Source organism: Hipposideros armiger, unplaced genomic scaffold (assembly GCF_001890085.2).
Source record: "Hipposideros armiger isolate ML-2016 unplaced genomic scaffold, ASM189008v1 scaffold_302, whole genome shotgun sequence".
Taxonomy (NCBI): domain Eukaryota; kingdom Metazoa; phylum Chordata; class Mammalia; order Chiroptera; family Hipposideridae; genus Hipposideros; species Hipposideros armiger.
Genome location: NW_017731652.1, coordinates 2,110,083 through 2,133,875, shown reverse-complemented (window position 1 = coordinate 2,133,875; position 23,793 = coordinate 2,110,083). Strand labels below are relative to the sequence as shown.

The 23,793-nt window shown below is 43.4% G+C and overlaps 1 protein-coding gene across 4 annotated transcripts in view; it reads left to right on the top strand.

Annotated features, from left to right (window-relative positions):
• THSD4 (thrombospondin type 1 domain containing 4) overlaps positions 1–23,793 on the top strand; it is a 639,484-nt gene that overhangs the window by 103,040 nt on the left and 512,651 nt on the right. For all 4 annotated transcript variants that reach the window (XM_019659629.1, XM_019659633.1, XM_019659631.1 and 1 more), the window contains one exon: positions 12,394–12,841. In XM_019659629.1, the coding sequence (XP_019515174.1) occupies positions 12,394–12,841 (448 nt within the window). The remainder of the gene's footprint in view (positions 1–12,393; positions 12,842–23,793) is intronic.

The window sequence follows — 23,793 nt, the reverse complement described above, 5'->3', positions numbered from 1 at the left end:
ATCCATTGTAATGCTGTGACAGAGGAGGTGTAGACTGCCCCTCCAGAGCACTGACTCGGGGAGCAGTGTGTGGGTAGCACAAGGAGTGCTATTTATGTTGGGCCTGGAAGGTCAGGCCAGCTCAGAAGTAGGTAGCGAAAAATTCTAGTCTGGGAGGTGCAAGAGCTCAGTGTGTTTGGGAAATGGTGAGTGATCCTTTATGCCAGGAAAACTATAGAGCTGGGGGCTGCAGATGGGGAAGGAGATGAAGACTGCAGTTGAATCTAGGCAGATAGATTGAGATCAGATGATGGAAGGTATAACATGGCATCAAACCAAATGTTTCTCAAAACCATTTAGTTTTGAACTTTCTTTCCTGGGCAGAGATAAGCCATGAGGATTTTTTGAAATAGAGGGTAATGAACAGGGCTGGGTTTAGAAGGACAAGTCCAAAGGAGAGAGAAATCAAAAGTGCATCAGTTAGACTTTCCGGTTAGGATGGCGGAGTAGGTAAATGCTGTGCCCATCTCCTTTCACGATCACATCAAAGTTACAACTATAGAACAAACATCTTTGAGAATCACCTGAAGTCTAGCTGAACTGAAGCCCTACAACTAAGGACATACCGAAGAAGCCACCTCAAGACTGGTAGGAGGGGTGGAGATGCTTAAAGGGCTGGTCACACACCCGTGTGTGACGATTAAAAATCGGGAGGGATATCTTGGCTGAGGAGGTCCCCCTGAGGAGTGAGGGGTCCCAGCCACACACCAGGCTCCCCAACCTAGGCTTCCAATGCCAAAAAGAGAAGTCCCCACACTTCTGGCTGTGAAAACCAGCGGAAATTGTAGCTGAGTGAGATGGAGGACAGCTGGAGAAACAGGAATTCCTCTTAAAGGACCCAGGCATAGACTTACTCACTGATGGCCTCACTCCCTCCGAGCTCCAGTGCTGGGGCAGTGGTTTAAAGGAGCCAGGGGCCAGAGCCCTGCTAAAGTGAATCCTGCTCTGTAGGGTCAGACCTTGCACTACAGCTTCTCTACTATAGTCACTGCCAGTCCTCACAACAAGTCATCCTGAGGGTCAGTTCCTCCCACTGACATATAAACAGCAACTAAGACTCAACTACAACCCACACAAGGGACACATCTGGAGCACCTGGCTCAGGTGACTAGGGAGATTGTGCCACTGGGCTCTACAGGACACCTACTGCATAAGACCACTCTACTAAGACTGGGTGGCCTAGCAGCCCTACCTAATACATAGAAACATGGGGAGGCAGCCAAAATGGGGAGACAAAGACATGTCCCAAATAAAGGAAAAGTACAAAGCTCCAGAAAAAGAGCTAAACAAAATGGATACAAGCGGTCTACCAGATGCAGAGTTCAAAACACTGGTTATAAGGATGTTCAGTGATCTCAGGGAGAACTTCAACAAGGAGATAGGAAACATAAAAACGGAGATAGAAACTGTAAAAAAATAACCAGTCAGAAATGAAAAATACACTAGAGCAGCGGTTCTCAACCTTCCTAATGCCGCGACCCCTTAATACAGTTCCTCATGTTGTGGTGACCCCCAACCATAAAATTATTTTCATTGCTACTCTGTAACTGTAATTTTGCTACTGTTATGAATCATAATGTAAATATCTTTTTGTTTTCCGATGGTCTTAGGTGACCCCTGTGAAAGGGTCGTTCGACCCCAAAAGGGGTCGCGACCCACAGGTTGAGAACCGCTGCATTAGAGGGAATCAATAGTAGATGAAGCAGAGGATTGTATCAATAATTTAGAAGATAAGGCAATAGAAAACACCAAGCAGAACAGCAAAAAACAAAAAGAATCCAAAACAATGAAGATAGTTTAAGCTGCCTCTGGGACAACATCTAGCATACCAGCATTCTCATTATAGGGGTACCAGGAGGAAAAGAGAGAGAGAGAGCAAGGACTCAAAAACATATTGAAGAAATAATGATGGAAAACTTCCCTAACCTGGTGAAGGAAGTACATATACAAGCTCAGAAAGCACAGAGTCCCAAACAAGATGAACCCAAGATACATCATAATTAAAATGCCAAAGGTTAGTGGGCTGGCCGAGTGGCTCAGTTGGTTAAGAGCTCACTCAAGAGTCTAAGCTCTGAGCAACAGCGGTTCAAGTCCGGCCCGAGCTGAGTTGCTGCTGAGCTTCCAACAGGTGGCAGGATGGCTCAGCTAGAAAAAATAATAATAAAATGCCAAAGGTTAAAGACAAAGAAAGCATCTTAAAAGCAGCAAGAGAAAAGCAGTTAGTTGCTTACAAGGGAGCTCCCATAAGATTGTCAGCTGATTTCTCAACAGAAATTTTGCAGGCCAAAACGGATTGGCATGAAATATTCAAAGTGATGAAAAGCAAGGACCTACAACCAAGATTACCCTACCCAGCAAAGCTATCATTTAGAATCGAAGGACAGATAAAGAGCTTCCCCGACAAGAAAAAGCTAAAGGAGTTCACCACCATTGAACCAGTATTACAAGGAATCTTAGAGTGACTTCTTAAGATGAAAAAAGAAGAAAAAGATCAAAATATGAATAGCAAAATGGCAATAGCTACATACAAGTATCTGTCAACAACTTTCAATTGAAATGGATTAAATGCTCCAATCAAAAGATAGGGTGCAGAATAGTTAAGAAAACAAGACCCTTACATATGCTACCTGCAAGAGACTCACTTCAGATGGAAAGACACACACCAACTGAAAGTAAAGGGATGGGAAAAAGACATCTCATGAAAATGGAAACAAATAAAAAAGTTGAGGTAGCAATATTTATACCAGAAAATAGACTTCAAAACAAAGGCTATAACAAGAGACAAAGAAGGACCCAGTAATCCCACTTCTGGGTATTTATCTGAAGAAACTCAAAATGCTACTTGGAGGAGACGTGTGCATCCATATGTTCATTGCAGCATTGTTTACAATGGCCAAGATGTGGAGGCAGCCTGGGTGTCCGTTGATAGAAGAATGTATAAAGAGGAAGTGGTACATATTGCTCGGCCATGCATGGGAATAGGTTCTTACCAATCTGCGCTGGCATGGATGGACCTGAAGGGTATTGTGCTTAGTGGAGTATGTCAGACAGAGAAAGACAGATGCAATGTGATTTCATTTACATGTGGAATCTAAAGAACAAAATAAACAAAACAAACAAACTCATAGATACTGAGAACATTATGATGTTTGCCAGATGGGAGGGGTATTGGGAGTGGGTGAAAATGTGGAAGGGATTAAGAAGTACACATTAAGAAGTACAGTAGCCATGGGGATGTAGGGTATAGCATAAGGAATATAGTCAATAATATTGTAATAACTACATACGATGTCAGATGCATACTAGATTTATCAGGGTGATAATTGGAAGGGGTTTGGGGGGCAGGGTGAAAAAGGTGAAGAGATTAAGTACAAACTAATAGTTAACAAAATAGTCATGGGGATGTAGTGAAGCATAGGAAATATAGTCAATAATATGGTAATATCTATGTGTAGTGCCAGGTCGGCACTAGACTATTTAGGCAGATAACTTTGTAAATTATACAAATGTCTAACCACTATGCTATACAACTGAAGTTAGTATAAAATAATATTGAATGAGAACTCCAATTGAAAAATTAAAAAAGGGGAAAAGGTGAAGGGAAATAAGAGGTCCAAATTTCCAGGTATAAAACAAATATGTCATGGGGATGTAATGTACAGCATAGGGAATATAGTTAATAATATTGTGATAGCGTGCTACAGTGTCAGATGGTTGCTGGACTTACCATGGTGATCACTTCTTTAAGTATATAAATATTGAATATCTATGGTGTACACCTAAAACTAATATAATATTGTGTGTTAGCTATATTTTAATAAAACTCTTTAAAAAGTTATGTTTATTACTGTACTGTAGTTTAAGTGTACAATAGCATTATGTCTAAAAAAAACCAATGTACATACCTTAATTAAAATACTTTATTGCTAAAAAATGCTGACTGTCATCTGAGCGTTCAGGGAGTCATAATCTTTTTGCTGGTGGAGAGCCTTACCTTCTGTTTGTAAAAAATGCAATTATCTGCAAAGCGCAGTAAAGTGAAGCTCAATGAAATTAAGTATACCTATTGTTTTTCTAGCATTTTAGCTACTTTAAAGTTTTTTTGGAACTTGTACATTAGTAAACATTAATTGAATAACCTTGGGGAAAAAAAAGTGCATGAGATTCCTGACCCTGACTTGATTACCTGATGGATGGGGATGCTGTCAGACAACCTGGGAAGATGGACTGGATTTGTCATTACTAAGGATATCGGATTGGGTGTCACAGAATCATAGCTATTCCTTACATAGGCTACATTGCCCAAGCATATTCAGACTGTAAGGAGGCTTCCATTTGGGCATGAAGCTGGTGGTGGCCTTTGCTGATCCCAGATCTTCCTGGGAGTATATGACTTTTCAGTTATTGACGTTGATTTTTCAGAAGAATATTTTGTCCCCGAACTATTTCTGTCCCCTCGGTCTTTGAAGCTCACAGCCTATTTCTAACTTAGTATTGTCTGTCCAGTCACGATGTCTGCATAGTTAAGTATTGCATTGACTGACTTGGTTTCTGTCTGTGATGTGGCTTACGCAGCAGACGAGTTGCAGGGACAGTTCTGATGGCAGGGACCTGCATTTGTATCTAATGAGCCTCCCCACATCCACAGTTACATTTTAAAAAATTCAATGAAAAAGAGTTTAGTGTTTTTCTTTTTTATATCACTTTCATATATTGAAAGCCTGTGCAGAAGGCAAAAAAAAATTTTATAGTGGTGCAAGAGGATCAGAAATGACAAATGAATCCGCCTCAAACTCAACCCCTGTAACTCTCCTCCCAAGGAAATCATTGCCCAACCTTTCTTTTCTGTGGGTTCAGGAATATGCATTTTCATATATTGTATACACTTTTCTATTTATTTTTTCTTTTTAAACACCAACTGGAGCATGGATATCCTGTGTTGTCTTCGGTATCTTGTTCTTTTTCACTTAATTGTATTTTGGAAGCCGTTCTGTATTAGTGTATACACATCTGCCTTGTTCTTTTAAACAGAGCCATACATAGGACTCTGCTGTGTACTCTGATATTTACTGTAATTTAACTCGCTCATCCGTCTCCTATTTAATGATGCTTAGGTTGTGGTTCAGATTTATAACTTATAATCACAATTCAGATATGCAAACTGCAGTTGCTTTTTCTACACCACAGCATGGTTCATGATCCTCTATTTCTGCTGCTGCAGGAAAACTGGCAATTCCAGGAAACTCAGATGCTCAGGCACATCATGTTAAACATTATCAATTCGGGGTTCACACTAAGTTCAGTCAGGATTCTCCCCCTTCCTTCCCCTGGGGGTGACCTGGCTCCCCAGTGGGGGGCTTCTCTGTAGTCTGGGTGAAGGGAGCAGGGTGTCTGCCCTATTTCACTGGCTGCCTTCCTCCCCTTGTAGGAACTGCTGCTGAAAGCTCCACAAAGACCCCTCTGGGGTCACTCACTGGCACTCAAGGGGGCCCCTCGATCTTGACCTCTTCCCCCATGTCCTGGTCAGGTGCCATGTGGGACAAGGGCTTCCCCACAGAGCTCACAGGGCCCTTCTGTCTCAGACCCCTAACAAACCTGGAGTTGCCATGGCTCCCGCCCCAGGCCACACACAGCCTCCTGGCTTAACCTCTGCTCACTGCTGCTCAGTACTTCCCTCATCTGCCTGCTGTGCAAATTCTTCATTTCCTTTGGTTTGAAAAGATACTTCCCAGGTCACAGCACCTTTTTCACATTCTGTAGTATAAACTATACCTTTGCTTTCTATGTCCCAGACTGTGGCTCTTGACAGAGCCCAGTTTTTCAAATTTCTGAAGAAGCCCTTTCCCTCTTCATGTTGATCTTTGGGTCTTCTCTTCTCTGGCTGTAATCATCAAGGTCATTCTAGAAGCACTGCTGAGTGGGGGCCGGCAGGGGTGAGGGATTACTGAGAGGGAAAATGCACTGGCTGGTTTCTTCCACACTGTCCTATTAGGGTTGTCTTAGGTGTCCTGCCAACCCAGCCAGGCTGCACTGAGGACCGCTCTGAGCCCACACCTCTGGGTATGTCTACGAGCACCTGAGAAGCTTGTTCGTTCCTACTTATGATTCCTACTGCTCAGCATCTTTTAATAGCATGTCTGTGAGAACCTCTTTAAAAAATGCATTTGGCCATACTAATGGGCTTTGGAAAAAGCATTTCACTTGATAGTAATTGCAAGTCCCATCTCCTTCCTCTCTCCCCGAGCTTAAGTGCCAAGTTGCTTTGTTTCCTCAGTGAGAGGGGAGAGGGAGGAAGAGTGTGGCATTGGGGGGGCTGGTGTAGAGGCGACCCTCAGATGCAGGATCTGCATCTATGACTAGGAGTCCATGATGTTTACCTCCTTACCCGCTCAGGCCCATCTTCGGTGCTAAGACTGGCTCAGTAAATCTGCCTCAAAACATTGGCTGGGTGAGAGTTTAGTTTTGATGTGCCACGTCAGTGCAAAGTGCACATGTGGCATATACGATCCCTTTAAATCAGATGGAGATTGTTCATTAGATATAGTGACGTTCAATAGGGTCTTAGATTTTCTCAACAGCTCCTCATACAGGGACTTCATCCATCTCTGGTTCTGTCAGCTACCTCAGTAATAGGCTTCTGTCTCGCAAGCCTTCTTTCCATCTTCCCTGGGGAAGCATTGATTTCTATTTACCTAACATCTCAACTCAGGTACCTAGCTACAAGGAATGCCACCTTTCTCAATGCTGTAAAACCCAGAACCTCCAAGATGGAGCAGTGCAATGACACTTTCTACTTGAGCGGGGGCACCTGACCTTAGTGCCCCCCCTGCCTGCCCTTGGGGGCTGTCAGGCCCAGACTCCTGGGGTTCCTGCTTCCAGGGGCTGCTGCTCTGTGGGACGCTGTGGCCCATGTGTGGTTCATGTTAGCACAGCTGAAAGAGGCTGGACCTCTCACAGAGACTTGACTGAGCTCTGAGGGAAAACAAAAGGGGGATCAACATGGAGAGTATGAGTAATACAAACATCCTGGCTTCTGGAGGGCAGGGTTCTTACTCTGCCCCTTCCACTCAGTACCAAACTATGAAGAGAGGTGGGATGCCATCCTAGCCGAAAGCATCCGACAGGCAGCCTTGCCTGGCTGGCTTTCCAACTCTCACAGGCATGCATGAAGCACCATTGACCTCTTAATTCTTCCCCTTAGTTCTTCCCTGAGTACTTGTTAGAAATGCAGTTTTTCGGACCCCACCCCTGACCTGAATCAGACCCTTTGCAGGTGGGGTTTCAACAGTCTATTTTAACAAGATTTCCAGGAGATGCTGATGCTTGCTTAAGTCTGAGAACTGCTGAGTTGGACAGTATTGGAAGAACTAGGAGGAGAACTATTGTGTGCAGGAAAGATGATGAATTGGGGCTTGAATGTGTTGAGTTTGAGATGTCTGTGGGAATGCCTAGGTGGACCGATTGAAGCGTGGACCCAGGACCCACAGCGTCAGCACCACCTGGGAGCTTATTACAAATGCAGAAGCAGAGGCCCACCTGACCCCCTGGATCAGAAGCTGTAGTTGGACAAGTCCCCAGGTGATGTGTGCACATATCACAGGGAGAAGCAGGCTCTAGTCTAGAAGTTAGCTGGGTATATGCGCTTGACTTTCAGGAGAGGGGTCTGCGCCGGGAGTAGAAATGTGGATGTTGTCAGTTACAGGTGATGGTTGTAGATGACACATTTCTAGGGTTCCCGTGTAGAGTTGGGAGACTGGGTATGGTGTCTGCTTGAATCATCGCACTGACTGATTAGGGTTAACATCGCCATCGCAGAGTTGCACAACATCACACAGAATGAGCCCCTGGATGGCAGCCAGCGTGTTGTGAGGAAAATATTTGATGTGCTTAGTACCCTTTCCAAAATGTTATTTGCAGCCTTTATCTCAAGAAACAACAATTTCCCCAGACACCCTTGGTAGGTCATTGGAAGAACGGACCCCAACCTGGGGTCAGAACGTTTACTGTTGTGTTCTTGTTATTGAGCCATGCTGTGGGGGGAGGGACTCTGCATTTACGTGTCAGGGCTGGAGATGTGAACAAGCAGGAAAAAGTCACACATGATGTTCACAGAAGTTGCTCAATAAAAGCTTGTTAAAGGCTGTTAAACAAATCATGGAAAACATGATAAAAACTGCTTTCAGATTCCAAAAAATGCATTTCTATCAGTAACCTCAATTTGATCTTTACAACATCATTGTAAGTAGATAAGAAGGGAAATTATTCAGTCTTTCATTAAAAAAAAGAAGAGCTTTATTGAGATGTAATTAACATACCATAAAATTCACCATTTAAAGTGTATAATTCAGCTGTTTTTAGTATAATCACAAGGTTGTGCAATTATCATCACTAATTACAGAACATTTTAATCACCCCCCAAAGAAATGTTATACCCTTTAGCAGTCACTCCTTATTCTTCCCTCCCCCAGCCCTTGACAATCACTAATCTACTTTTTATCTCTGTGGATTTGCCTGTTCATTCTGGACATTTCATATAAGTGACCTTTTGTGTCTGGCTTCTTTCACTTAAAATGTGTTTGAGGTGCAACTATATTATAGCATATATCAATACTTCATCCCTTTTATGGCTGAATAATAATCCATTCTATGGATATACTGTATTTTCTTTATCCATGATCAATTGATAGGCATTTGGGTTAAGTTTTGTGTGGATATGTGTTTTCATTTCTCTTGGGTATATACCTAGGATTGGAGTTGCTGGGTCATATGGTAACACTACAGTTCACTTTTTGAGGAACTTCCAGATAGTTTTCCGAAGTGGCTGCACCATATTCTATTCCCACCAGGAATGTATGAGGGTTCCAGGTTCTCTGCATCCTCTCCAACGCTTGTTATTACCTGTCCTTTTTATGATAGCCATCCTAGTGGATGTACTCTTATTTTTTAGGTAAGAAAATTGAGAGTGCATTATTGGCCAAAGTTGATAGTTTTGCAATGACTAAGCCAGAACTTTTTTTAAAGCAAATTTTTGTATGATGCATGCTGTGCAAGGGATTATTTAAATCTATTGCTCTTATTAAGCTGTTTACTCTTTACAACAACCTGTAAGGAAGATACTGTTATCATCTTTATTTATAAATGCATACAGGGCCTGGACTGGGCCTGGAGTCAGGCCCTCTGATGCAGAACTTAAGAAGAGATCACTCTCAGGTTCAACTAGCACTTGTGTGACCCTGTGTGCTTCACTGGCCCAGTCCTGGCACTGTTTGCAGAAATGAAGGCATCGAGGACGGGGTAACTTTCCCAAAGGTTCAGTAATTAGTAAGTGGCAGCAGTGGGATATAAACCCAGGAACCCAAGCTTTAGAGTCTGAGTCCTTAGCCACTGTGCTACGCTAACAGGTATGTCTTTGATCTCCAAACTAGGCTTTTTCTCTTTGTTTCTTCAGGCTTCACTTTCTGAAATTAGCCAGAGCTTTAACAAGTGGGGAAGCCAAAGTAGAATTCCGGAGATGGGATATGAGGAGACCAAGCAGAAGTAATCAACCTAACAGCCCCCCAGGCACCTACCGCATGGACCCCTGAAGGGTTAACTGGCCACACAGCTCCCCTCAGCTACAGCTGTGCTTATTATTTCAACTCTATAAATCTTGTTCATGTAGACTGCTCTACAAGTGGCCAGATGGACTCTGTCCTGGTGGGGAAGAGGCCATTCTGAACCGTCAGGGTAATTAGCTCTGACCGGCCGCAAGGAAAACACGTTCTCTTGGCCAAGTGAGGCTGCATCCGTGGTGTGGCTAATTGTTCTGAGTCAAATATTCAGAAATTACATCTCTCATAATCATACCGTAATTGGCAGCCTATTCTCTTTCGCCTGCTTCTCAGAATTAGCTGGTTATTTGTTTTCAAATCATTATCTTTCAAACGGTTTTGCTACTTTTGGGGGTTTTGAATGGTTCTCGGGCTTAGGCAGAGCCCCCCACAAGGCAGTGTGAATACAAAAATATACATTTGCTCAGTGTATGTGTTCCCCCCTCAGGAGTAATGGGCAGCCTTTGGAAAGATGCTTACACATGTCCCCAGCCAACAGCAGGTTCACCACCTCCTCAGCTCCCCAGGAGTGAGGTCCAGTCAGTCTGGGTCCAGCAGCCCTCACTGGGCCCGCTGCAGCAGTCTCGGCCAGGCCAGAAGAGTTTTATACACATCACAAAGACAGAGGATTGTTTTTTGTGTTTGTTTTTTAGTTTATACCTGTCTTTCTCCATGAAACATGATAAATTTTGCTGTTGAATTTTCACCTTTTTGTTTGGAATGTCTATTCTGTCCTATGACTATTTCTCTAAGTTGTGGGTCTGTGGATGAGCAGCACGAGCATTAGCTTGGAGCTTGTTGGAAATGCAGAACCTCAGGCCCCACGCCAGACCCCCTGAGTCAGAACCTGCCTCTTAACAAGATCCCTGAGTGATTCCTGTGCATGTTCAAGTTTAAGAAGCCCTGCTCCATGTGGCTTTATTTCTCTGTTTCATTCATCTGGGGTCCTTCACCCAGTACTGACTTTGAGGCTGGGATTTTTGGTAGGCTTTCAGATTTTTTAGAAAAGGAAAAAGATACACACACACACACACACACACACACAGAAATTCTTTCCTTTGCCTTCGCATGATGTCATTCATTTTACCTGGCCTGCCACAAGAAAGAAAAAGGCAAATTACATTCAAGTTATATATATATATATATATATATATATATATATACACACATATATATATATATATAAATTTTTTTAAGGCTAACTTCTTAATTGCATCTCTTAAAGCAGCATGCTAGATTCCCCCATCATTAACAGAATCCCAAGTGTTGCCAAGATTAATTGAGAAATGCCTAAAGGTAAAATAAGCCCTATAGCATAGTTTAATTCAAAACCATATCAACGAAGAATGAAGGTGCAATTAGTGATAAAGATGTTAATAATTAGTTGTGGTCTGTTAAATTTTATATTCAGTGGTTATGTACAGTGAAGAAAGAATTTCCTCATGAGGGCAGAAATTAATGTTTCACCTTGATTGCTGTTTTAATGTGCTTATTTTAACGGGGCCATCTTGTAGAAACCCTTGGGCACCTTTCCAATTTTACGTAAAAGTAGAATTAATTATTATGGAAGCATATAATTTTAGAGCTGGAACGACCTTCACAGTCATTTCATCCAGCTCAGTCATTTTAAAAATAAGCAAGAGTTACATGGCTTACTTAAGTCCTTCCATAGAATATTGGAACCAGTGCTTCTTGAATCTTAGACCAGTGATGGTGAAACTTTCTCAGATCCCTCCAAAGTGCTTCCTCTTGCCTCAGAATTCCCAAAGCACCAATTTTGTAATGCCTCCAAAGCCTTTATCCCACCCTGCCTTATGTTACAGTTGCTTTCAATTGTAAGGTTGAGGTGCTGGAACCATGTCTGGTCTATTTCTATGTTTTGCAAAGAGTAGTTGCATAATAAATGTACGTGCAGTGGTAAATGTGCTGAAGCTGGTTTTTCCTTCCTCCCTAGAGCTGATTGTGTCTTCACAATGGCAGCTTGAAATTAGCCATGGCGGGAGTACTTATGCTATGGGGAATGGAAAAGTGCTACAAATCAGAGCTTTTTACCTCCAGAAAGCCAGTTGTTAAACACTTCCCAACACACCATTGTTTGTATGATTTTCATAAGGTCTCACAAAGCAACAGGTGTCCACAAAATCTAAACGTCCACACTCGTGTGAAGGTGACGATGTACCCAGTGTCTCAGCCTCCTAATTTCTTCAGGGATTAATTTGACCCAGTGCAAGTCAGGCCTAGGACTGCATGAGAATTGGTTGCTTAGCTAAGTCCTACTTACCCAGAAAAGCTATTTGGGCATGAATGATAATGGAAACAGAGTCTGAAATATCAGGCACAGTGAATGACAAAAACCCCCACAAACTATTACCGGAAAAAAACTGAAATTGGAGGAAGTTACTGTGGCTGAAAGTACTCCTTAAAAGACCTTCAGTGGTTCCCTCCAATTTATAAAAGTACCCCAGCTCCCTGACGTAAGTCATGTACTGACCACAGCTTCCCGACCTAAACTCATTTTCATCCACTCCCATCACCTATAGTTGATTCCCATCTTCATTCTACTTCCTAGCCTCTGTAGAGCCTCGTTCCAGCCTCTGTGACATTCCCTTCTCCTGGAAAGCCCGCCCTCTGCCTCCCTGTTGCACCGCAGGCTCGCTCCCAGGCTTCTGTTCTCATCCAGTCCCCTCTACCATGGACCAGAGCTCTGGGTGAAGGTGAAAATCCCTATCACTGTTCATCTCCTTTCTTGTGTGTCTCTCTGTAGGAGCAGGACCCGAGGTCCCATCGGCCCTGGCAAGTACGGCTATGGGAAGGCCCCGTACATTTTACCACTGCAGACGGACTCCACACACTCACCACAGAGGCTCCGGAGGGAGAGGCCCTCAGTCCGGCATTCCAGGTCCCAGGGGCCATCTGGTCCCAGCCATGGCTATAACCCGCCAGGCCACCGGGCCTCCCAGCATGGACCTCTGTACCAGAGTGACAGCGGCCCTCGTTCTGGACTGCAGGCCTCAGAGGCCTCCATCTACCAGCTGCCTTTGACCAATGACCAAGGCTTCCCTGCAGCTTCAAGCCTGTTTCACAGCCCTGAAACAAGCAGCAACCATGGCATGGGAGCCCACAGGGCAGCACCGAGCTTCTCCCAGCCCGCCCGATCCACGGCAATCTCCTGCATCGGGGCCTACCGCCAGTACAAGCTGTGCAACCCCAATGTGAGTACACAAGGCACCATCCGGGCCTGGGGTGGGTACCGTCTTACCTTCCTGTGGGCTGGCGGGAAACATGCGGAAGACAGCGAGAGCATGGTTTTTTAGGTCATGTTAATGCACTTTTATCTGCCTTCCCTCTCATTTCTCTCCATTTATTCTCCTCATGTACTTTTTTATATAAGATTATTACTTTAGTAATTTAGGAATAACTTCTTGACAATCTATTGCTCATATCAAACAACAATATAACTATTGCTGCATATCAAACAACTTCCAAATTCTTAGTGGCTTTATTTCCACACCATTCTTTGCTGCATGGGTCTATGGGTCAAGTGTGGTTTGGTTAATTTAGGGCATCCAGTGGTAGCGCCAAATAAGTGGGAGTTCTGGGTGGTTGACAATCCCCACTAGCATGGGGATTGTCCAGGAAGTTCCCTGGAGGGTCCCTGCTCTGCCAGGCATCAGCACTTTGGACGCAGCACCATGCAAGAGTCTGGTCATCTGTCACTTGCTGAAGATTCCACAGCTAATGAGTAGCAAAGGAAATTGTAAATGGAAACTACATAAGGTGACCAAATGTGTTTTTGTTAAATATCGGTGTAAAGACTATATATAAAAAGAAAAGGGAACAGAGAATGTTTAAAGGTCAAATTTCCAAGTTGCTATATTTTTCATTAATAATTTAATCTGCCTTAATACTCCGTTACTGGGTAACAGGACAGCTGTTATATATTAGCTTCAATTTCCTCATTAAAAATATATTTCCTGCTGTAGAGTCCATAGAAATGACTTAATTTGTGATTTTAATAATTCCTCCGAATGCCTGGATTACTTTTGAGCTTGTCCTTCCACTGACAGGCTTCAAGACTTATTCATTTTTTGTAAAGCAGTAATTTTTCTAAAGCCATTACTAATCAGTCAACCAGTAAGTCTTAATTGAGCGTCATTGCTTGTCTTGTAACAGACCAGGCACCATGGAAGATAAAAGTTATATTCTCTACCTCACAGAGTTGTTATGAGGATCATAAATCAAAAAGAAGCATTCATGTCTGTGATCAGACATGGTTCCTGTTCTCGAATATCCATTGCAATCCTTTTAGAATGAAATGAATTAATTTCTAATGGAGAACACATTCCCCCATTGAGTAGCCCATTTTTTAATTTTGCAGACCAAGTAAATCATAAAGAGAAGGGAGAAGGGAGGGGGCGTTTCACATATGTGCAGACCTGCTATCTGCTAAGCATTTCTTTCATGTAACCTGCATTTTTTTAAGCCGTGTGCTGTTTCCAGACTTCTGCTGCCAGGAGCAGGGCCGGCTCTCCCCTTGCATCAGCTGTGGCTTCTCTGGTTGCTGGGATAACTCCACTACTGAGGAGACTGAATTGCAGTGAATTGTAGGAAATTCTTGGGAATTCATGATGTCTGCTCTCATTTTGCAAATAGGCAAAACCATGTGTCAAAGCCAGGACAAAGGAGTGAATGTTGACAAAGGATCATACAGGTTTAATTCCCTTCTCTGCTGTCACCTTTTGCACAGTGTCCTCCCCAGGGCATCCTATCACCCCAAGCCACATCCTCCATACTGTTTCTGAGAGGCAGCATTCCTCAGAGGCCCTGTTACTGCATATCTCCTCTTTATAAGCTCATGGCTTCTTGTGACTTGGGCCATGCCATATGAATACTTTAACCCTCCGTTGGGTTCACCTGATCTCACAGATTCATTGCCCACAAAGATGCTGCTATGAAATATATCTTTACTGTACTAAGTCACAAACATGACTGGCGATAGGTTACGGTAGAGGGGAAAGATACGGAAGCGATGAGTCACGATACTGAAGTTAACTATTAGATATTTGAAAATTTGTATGCAATGAACTTATGAGCTCAGTTGCTCCCAATGGAGGGTTAAAACTCCCTGTGTTAGGGATACCCCAAACCACTCCTAAGCTCTGTGATTTGCCAGGAGGACTTACAGGACTCAGTGTATGGCCATACACACAGCTATGATTTATTACAACAACAGGATATTGTCATGCCGGGGCTCAAGTCCCGGCAGATGAAGGCAGGATTTGGTGAGGCCCAAAAGAAACAATGGAGCCACAGATAGGGGTTCATACCACTATATTATATTCTTGATGACGGCTGGTTGAGACACAAGAAGCAAACATCCATCAATACCCCAACAAGGGATTTTCCGGCATCACAGTCTCGCTGGCGGCCTGGCGAGACACAGGAAGTAGAATCCGCAGGACCTGCACCATCCGTGACCTCTGTACCTGCTAACGCAGCCACGGCAGTTACAGTAATACCTTGGCTTGAGAGCATAATTTGTTCCGGAAACAAACTACTCATATTGCAAGACGTGTGTTTACCAAGTTAAAATGTATTAGAAATGTTTGCTCATCTTGCAGAACACTTGCAAACCAAGTTATTCGCAATCCAAGGTTTTACTGTATATGCAAAACAATAGTAGCTAATGGCCAGCTGTTTACAGCTGATAGCCATCTAATAAGCCAGCACCTTTCCACATGAGGCTGAGAGCCTGGAAACTGCCCTCCTGGCCCTTTCCCAACAGATATTAGAGGAAACTCAACAGACAGAAGGGCACATGGGGCCAAATGCAGAGGACAGCAGGCACCAGCTTCCCAGGCTCCCTTCCCAGTGGAGTCCACAGGATGCACTTAATCCCCCAGCAGCGAGCGTGACAACACATGTGAAGCGTTGTCAGCTAGGGAAGCTCATTAGAGACTTGGTGCCCAAGGTTTTTATTGGGGACTGGTCATGTAGCCACCCTCTGCCTGCTGTGCACGAAAACCCCAAGCTCCCAAAAGGAAAGTGGAGTTTTAGCATAAACTGTATTGCTTGTACATATGGCTTGGGCATACTGAGTCTCTCTTATCACTTAGGGACTGGTGGAAGCCCTTTGAAATCCAAGTTTCCAGATGCCAGCCAAGGACCAGCCTTGCAAACAGGCCTTCTAAGGAGAGCAACCCCAGTCCTGCTGTACGTCTTACTTTTACTCTCCCTGTGTGGACCCATGTGCTCCAGCATCTTAGCATCAGTGACCCCAAGGTCCATCGTGAGGAGATGACATGAATTCCCAAACTATGTAAATCTTTCTATTCCAAGAGGAATGAGGTGAAGGGCAATATTGTGAAAAAGCTTACTAATCTAACAGGGAAGACCGTCTCCAAAGATTAAAAAATAATGCATGCATTTAGAGGTCTCTCCCTGGGAGAAGAAAAATCAGGGAGAGTAGGCCGGGGGAAGGTGGGAAATATCCACTGATTTCAGAACTACGTCCTGGAAAGTAAGCACCCAGTTATCCTGTCCCAGGAATGCCCCCTTTCTGAGACCACTCCCTCCATAAAGGGCTCAGCTCTGAGGTGCTTGGTAGTGCACACTCGGGGTTGTCTGAACCAGGGGAAATGTTCTGGCAGGCTTCCATGTCTTGGAAGTGTCTCATCCCTGGTCCTGGTCCCTCCATCCACACCGGTATGACCCAATGGCAGAGAAGGCACTGCCTGCAGCTGTTGTAAGTCATTGTACTTAGTGCTGGGGCACTTAATGCGGGGGAGAGCTCTGAGAGCACAGAGCAGTCAGCCACAGGGCTGTAGAAGACTCCACTGAGGATGGGACAATTAAGCTGGGCTTCCAAGAATGGCCAAAAAAAGAGAAAAGAGCATTTGGGGGCAAAAGAAGCAGCTTTGTCAAAGACAGGAAGGCAGGATTGTGTCAGCATCTCAGGTGCTGCCATGCCTGTCGGGGGTAGGGACCCTCCTCCCTTCCCTCCCACCTCCTCCTATCCATTTTAAATACTCACAGTCTTGATGGGGAATTCATTCTTTAACATCTTGATGCACAGAACTGTCACATGGCCTTGCCTGACTTTCACACATGAGATAGATGAGTGAGAAATGGTGAGAGCTCAGAAAACAGCTCTAAACAACTGGTTAAATGGTATGATAGGCCTGCGAGGCAGTGTGGGAGAGTGGGTTTGGGAGTGAAGCAGAGCTGATGCAAACCTGAGCTGCAGCACTTGGGAGCTGAGTTTCGTAGCTCTCTGAGGACCACCTGTAAAGTGGGAACAATATTATCTGCTCCATAGGGTTGATGCGAGGGTCAGATACGTGCAGAGTCTCAGAATTGTGGATGAAATGGTCAGACTTCACTTTTGTCCTCTGGGTTAACTGTGGTCAAGGGCGCTTTCCCTTTGTCCAACAGTAAAACAAGATTGCTGAGAGACCCAACATTTCAGCTGTGATGTAGTTTCAATATAGTCACCTTGGGTCCTGTTTAAAGTGAGGAAAGTGAAACTATAGGTAACTTCATGTCAATGAATTCTTTATACCCTCGAATGTGCATATAAGGTCAAACAGTTAAGTCTGTGAACTCATCCTAGAAAAAGTGCTACCTACCTCATTGCTGAATATCACTACAGTCACCTTCAAAGTACTTCCCTTGGGAAGCTATGCACCAACGCCAGTATGCAGTCCACCCTTCAAAGCAATTTTGGAACTCTTTTTCTGGAACGGCCATCAGAGCTATTGTCATATTACCCTTGATGTCCTGAATGTCATCAAAATGTCTTCCTTTTCAATATTTCCTTTATCTTTGGGTAAAGAAAGAAGTCATTGAGGGCCAGATCAGGCGAGTAGGGAGGGTGTTCCAATACACTTATTTGTTTACTGGCTAAAAACTGCCTCACAGACAGTGCCATGTGAACTGGTGCATTGTCGTGATGCAAGAACCATGAATTGTTGGCGAAAAGTTCAGGTCATCTAACTTTTTCACGCAGCCTTTTCAGCACTTCCAAATAGTAAACTTGGTTAACTATTGGTCCAGTTGGTACAAATTCATAGTAAATAATCCCTCTGCTATCAAAAAAGGTTAGCAACATCGTTGCAACAAGTTCATGAACTTAATTGTCAGACCACATATTTACTATTAAGCTCTGCCTTATGGTGTCATGTGGGAATTGTAAGCATTCTATAGTGTCTTTAGGATTGTTCGATTCATAGAAGATGTCCTCTATGAAATACTGCAAAATCAGTAATAAATCAGCACTAATGATATCTGAATGTAGTCTTTAAAGATAAGAAAGACTTTTATTTTCGTGCTTACAGTGTGTATGAGGAAGTTCAGATAACAGGCCCCAGTATAAACAGAGAATTGTGGTCTTTCGGAGCAGACATCAATCTTACATATCGGCTAGTGCAGCACTCCAAGTCACTCACTGTTGCGGGTTCTTGCTAGAATCCATAGCACAGCATTGACCCTGACTGAGTGGGGTCAGGTGTTAGGCTCTCAGTCAGGGACACTGAGAGCTGAGAAAGCTCTGTCCCCAAGGGGCTCCAAGTCCAATGGGAGAGAGTCACATAAGTAGGTAGTGAGTGCAGAGCATAGGCACCTGTTCATGTGCTGTGTTGGCACCTGGAAATCTCCAGACGATGGAAATTCACCTGGCTCAGGTAGAATCAGCGAGTCAGTGGAGGCCCTTCCTGAAGAAGTGCAGACTATCCAGATGAAGGCAGAGTTTTCTAGGAAGAGGTAATGACAGGGATCCTAGAGTCCCTTTCCACTTCTGTGATGGCTGAGAAGCAGGAAGGCATCACTTGGGGAACCTCGCAGTAGAAGCAGATGTTTTTCTAATGAGCAGTGGCCCCACCTGCGAGTATGCCTTCAGCCGAGAAGGGGTAACGCAGGGAGGCACCCATGGTTTATCCACACTCGGCACTTTCTCAGCTGTGGCAACAAATAATAAGTAGTCAAGAAATCGAGTGCATAGTTAAGTTTCTTCTTATGGAAGCTCTTAGGAGGCCAAAAACTTAGGAACAAAAGCACTAGACTCCTGGGCTGGCTGAATGGCTCAGTTGGATAAGAGCTTGCTCAAGAGTTTGAGCTCTGAGCAATAGCGGTTCCATTCCCAGCCTGAGCTGAGCAGCCACTGAGCTGCCAACAGTTAGCAGGATGGCTCAGCTTAAAAAACAAACAAACAAACAAAAAAAGCACTAGAGTCTTAGGGGTGAAATGGGGAGGAGAAAGCCAAACTGCAGCTCTTCTGGTGCCTGAGGGGGTACAATTAAAGTAAAATTCCTTTCTACTAGCTATTTCTGGGTTTTGTGTTATTATTTGCTAAATACATTAGCGGTCGGGACACACTGTGCCTTCTGTGCTGGAGGCCTGGGTGTCTCTCCCGCCTTCTCTGAAGCACTCTGAGTTCCGTGCTTTCTCCCAGAAGAAGGGAGGCTGGAAGTGTAAGGCCCAGACAAGGTTGTAAGTTTTGAAGGGGCTTCCTTGCCAAAGGAGGCGTGACCCTGAGTTTAGACAGAGTGCACTTACTGTTATGAGGGGAAAAACTCCTGCGGCTAAAGGCAGCTTTTAGCAAACAGGGGTGTGATGAGTCCTGGTATCAGCGACCCTCCAGTAAGTTTCCCTGGGGTGGGGCCAGCTTCTGACAATGGATTTATCTCCGTGGACTTGTTTCGGCCTCAAAGTAAGTGAAAATGAAAGGAAGATGTTGGACAAATCTCAAATGTAGCTAAGCACCTCTGTCCAGGCAGATTCTAATTTCACCCTATTTCTAACCTGGTACTGAATGAAAGAGTTGCTGAAAACTTCCTGACTGCAGTTTTACAGAGAAACTTAGCAAGTGGTCCGGTTAAGAATTCAGTGCAATTCTAGAAGGTGTAAAACTTTCCAGGAACTGTGGGACCAATAACTGGACGGACAGGACATCTAACTAGGGCCCCCAGCGTAACTTGCTCTTATCATGAGCTAATCACCAGCCTCCTTATCCGGGAAGTATGTGCTAGGATCAGTGCTTTTTGCCTCAGTCTGCTTTCCATCTTCTCAGACCACTTGGAATTTTCCAAAGAAAGTTTTCCCATTGACTTTTTCATATTCTATTAGTGGTCTTTCATATACTTATGTGAACTATATGTGAATACGAGTATATAAATATTAAATACAAATATTCACATATATTTCTTATGTATGGAGTATACATGTATGAATCACACACACACACATACTCACACCTATACACCTATGTATGTATTGTTCACAATTGTCACTTTTCATGTTTATAAAAAGTAGTACAAAAAGTAAGAAATATCACAGTGGTGGAGAGAGGTATATCCTCGTCCCTCTCCCAAGATGATGTCACAGTCAATCATTTTAAATGTTTAGTTTTTTTATGGTCATTCTCTCCGTAACTCTAAATAGCATGCTAATACATCTACTTCGACATATCAGCTTCAAGTTTTTTCTCTGTCAGCTTCTCACTCTGAAAGCTGAAGAAATGACCCCCTTTCCTCCCACTCTGCTGATCTTTGCTAGCCACATTTTAATTTCCAGCTATATTTTTAATGATATATAGTATATTATCAATTTTTATTTCCTTATTTTATCAATATTAGGAAGGATCGGTTAACTCCTTGTTTGCAAAGTTAGAAATTTAGTGCCCAACTGATTCATTAAATTCTTCTCATTTCATTCCTTAGTTTGGTTTATGTAGTTTTCTCACCTTGACCTGTGAAATCCTTGCAAGAGGCTGTTAGGAGGGATTCCTCTCTGGATCCTCAGTTGTCAGAGTACCTGACACGTAGCAGGAGCACGGTGACTTTTTGCTTTTGAAGGAAGTTCACATCCTGCCCCAGCAGACAGCACAGGGAAGGAAACCAGTCTGATTCATGTGATCCCTAAAGTAGCTACTAGGAAATGTACCAGGTTGGACTATTAGGTTCTCGAACTTTTTGCAATGATGTTGCTAACCTTTTGTTGATATCAGAGGGATTATTCATTATGAATTTGTACCAACTGGACAAGTAGTGAACCAAGTTTACTATTTGGAAGTGCTAAAAAGGCTGCATGAAAAAGTTAAATGACCTGAACTTTTCACCAACAATTCATGGCTCTTGCATCACGACAATGCACCAGCTCACATGGCACTGTCTGTGAGGGAGTTTTTAGCCAGTAAACAAAGAACTGTATTGGAACACCCTCCCTACTCACCTGACCTGGCCTCCAATGACTTCTTTCTTTACCCAAAGATAAAGGAAATATTGAAATGAAGACATTTTGATGATATTCAGGACATCAAGGGTAATATGACGATAGTATGGTCATTCCAGAAAAAGAGTTTCAAACTTGCTTTGAAGGGTGGACTAGGTGCTGGCATTGGTGCATAGCTTCCCAAGGGGAGGACTTCAAAGGTGACCATAGTGATATTCAGCAATGAGGTATGTAGCACTTTTTCTAGGATGGGTTCACAAACGTAATTGTCCGACCTTGTATGCTCCTTGGGGAAGTATGGAGTTTTGAATGTTTTAAAAAGTTTACATTTTGCCATATGCTTCCTGATTAGTTAGAAAAAAGGTGTTCTCTTTTAGAGCTTCTTGCAGGCATAGAGATGTATTGATAATCTAAGAAAGGAGAAATAAAGAAGCACTCCTAGGATAGGCCTAGATTTGTATGGATATATGTCTAGAGTACTTAAAAATATAGGGTTCTGCTGAGTGAGTGGATGGGCTTAGTCACTTTAATATCCTTTGGGTTTTTTGATGAATGAGAAGGAAACACCTTTCTCTAGGAGAACATTATGAATGGGGAAAAAAGTATTTTGAAACTAAGAAAACCTTAGTTTTTTTGTTTGATTTTTTAAAAATCCAAAGCCTTGACCCAACTCACTGACAAACAAATTTACTGACTATCTAGAGGAGTGCTGGGAAGGGTGGGAGGTGGTGAGAGTTTTTGCAACGTTGAGTTTGTTCCAAGTAGCTGGAGAAAGTAGATAGTAAACATATTTTTAAAATGTGCTGGGTTACTGGTAAGAAAGTTTGGTCCATGATTATATTATTCCGCAGCTGGAAAACAAAGCCTGTTTTCCAGCTATATGAGAGAAAGGAGGGGAAAGTTTACTCTGAACACCTAGCTTTCAGGTACTTGCAGCTTCTGGTACTGTCAGATTCATCTTTGATGTCTACTTAGATTCCAAATTCAGCTAACATTGATTGAGTGTTGCTATAAGCTAGAAGCTTTAGTGTGTTACTAATTTAATACTCCCCCAAATCCCTGGGAGGTGGGAGGGGTGCCGTCATTTAGGTTTAGATAAGCAAAGTGCTTTGCCCAAGGTCACATAAGCACTTTCTCATGGCAGTTCAGGGACGTAGTCTAGATTTCTGTTTTTAGGTATCCTCACTGTGCTGATATTAAATACATCTTATGTTGCTATGGTAGCTGGTCTTTTGATTGAATCCAGAGCAATGCAAAGGATTAAAAAAAAATGCATATCTGACCCAGGCACACTTCGAGCTCGTGTTCCTTGGTGCCACCTTGATGGGAGATGATGCTCTTACATCTCCTGGGGAACTGAAAGTAATTAATTACCAAAAGGTAAGTGTGTGATCACCAACAGTGGCCCCTTGAGTAGTGAAGTTAGGTACAGGCGGTTGTCATCTCTGATTAACCAGGGTCTCTAGAAACATAGCCCAAGTTTCCATAACACTCTTTGTGACTCATAGCAACCCAGGCAGTTGTCTAGATGGAACTTTGGATAGGGCCTGAAGTGCTTTATAAGGATTCAGCTCATTACACTGAAGTGCATCTTTATTCCTCTTCCCGAAAGAGACCAGTGGGAACATCCCTTCCTCTGTTGGGTGGAAAGGAGTCACTTGAAGGGAGGCTGTCTCCCAGGGAGCATTGCTTGGCTATAAAGCTCTGGTCTTTGCCGGCCCCTTCCTGTTTGAGCCTAATCTCTATCTACATGGCTTTTTTTTCTGTCTCAGTTTCTGCTGAAGATTACAAGAACCTGCGTCCATGGAAAGGATCAATTGTCTGTAGGAAATCTGCCCAAAGCTAACTCATGGTGTAATATAGGGACAATTACTGATAAGGTGATGGTGACTCAGCCTATGGCATCAGGAACCAACCCACTTAAAATATAACAATTGGAAGATGATTTGTAACCTAGAAGTTTTAACTTCAGAGAATCTGTAAAATGAGAGGAGATCATATACTGATAATAGTGTAACAAGTACAAACAGATGTGATCTGCAAAAGAGACATGAAACAGAATCTCCCCGGCCCAGCTTGGTTTTCGTCCTCAGTCCACAGCTCCCTGCTCGGGACAGCTGGGGCCACTTCATCAGGCCTCAGAGGCTAAGACTGACCTTGGCCTCTAGGATCTCTCTTCACAACAGAGGTAGGAGTTAAGGCCTCTTGTCTGACATCCCATTGCAAATTCAGTTTGCTGTCCATACAGCCTCAGGGGCATCCTGGCATAGTGGTTACTGGCATGGGCTCTGGAACCCAAGTATCTGAGTTCAGATCCTGACTTTACCACTAAGCCCTATGATGTGGGGCAGCTCAATTTTTCGTAGTTTTGACTTCTTTATCTGTAAAATGGGTATAATAGTTGTCATGAGGATTAAATGAGCCAATATACATAAATTGCATGGTGGAGTATCTGGCATTTAGTAAGTGCTCAATAAAAGTTACACTTCCTCCCTCCCTCCCTCTCTTCTTCCCTCCCTCCCTCCCTTTCCTCCCTTCCTTCCTTCCTTCCTTTTTTCTTTATTATTAGTTTCAGGTGTACCAAACAATGTAATAGTTAGATATTTACACCCCTCACAAAGTGACAGCCCCCACTCCCCCAATCTACTACCCCTCTGACATCGTATATCCTGTTATAATTCTATTGACTATATTCCCTGTGCTGTACTCCACATCTTGTGACTATATATATTATAGTTGACATTCAGTATTATTCAGCGTCAGCTTCAGGTGTACGTGCAGTGGTCAGGCATTTACACCGTCCCTGAAGTGGTCTCCCTAATAAGACAAATGCCCATCTGACACCCTACAAAATCTTTACAACATTATCGATTATATTCCCCAAACTGTCTTTCGTATCCCCGTAGCAATCTTGTGATTACAAATTTGTACTGTCTAA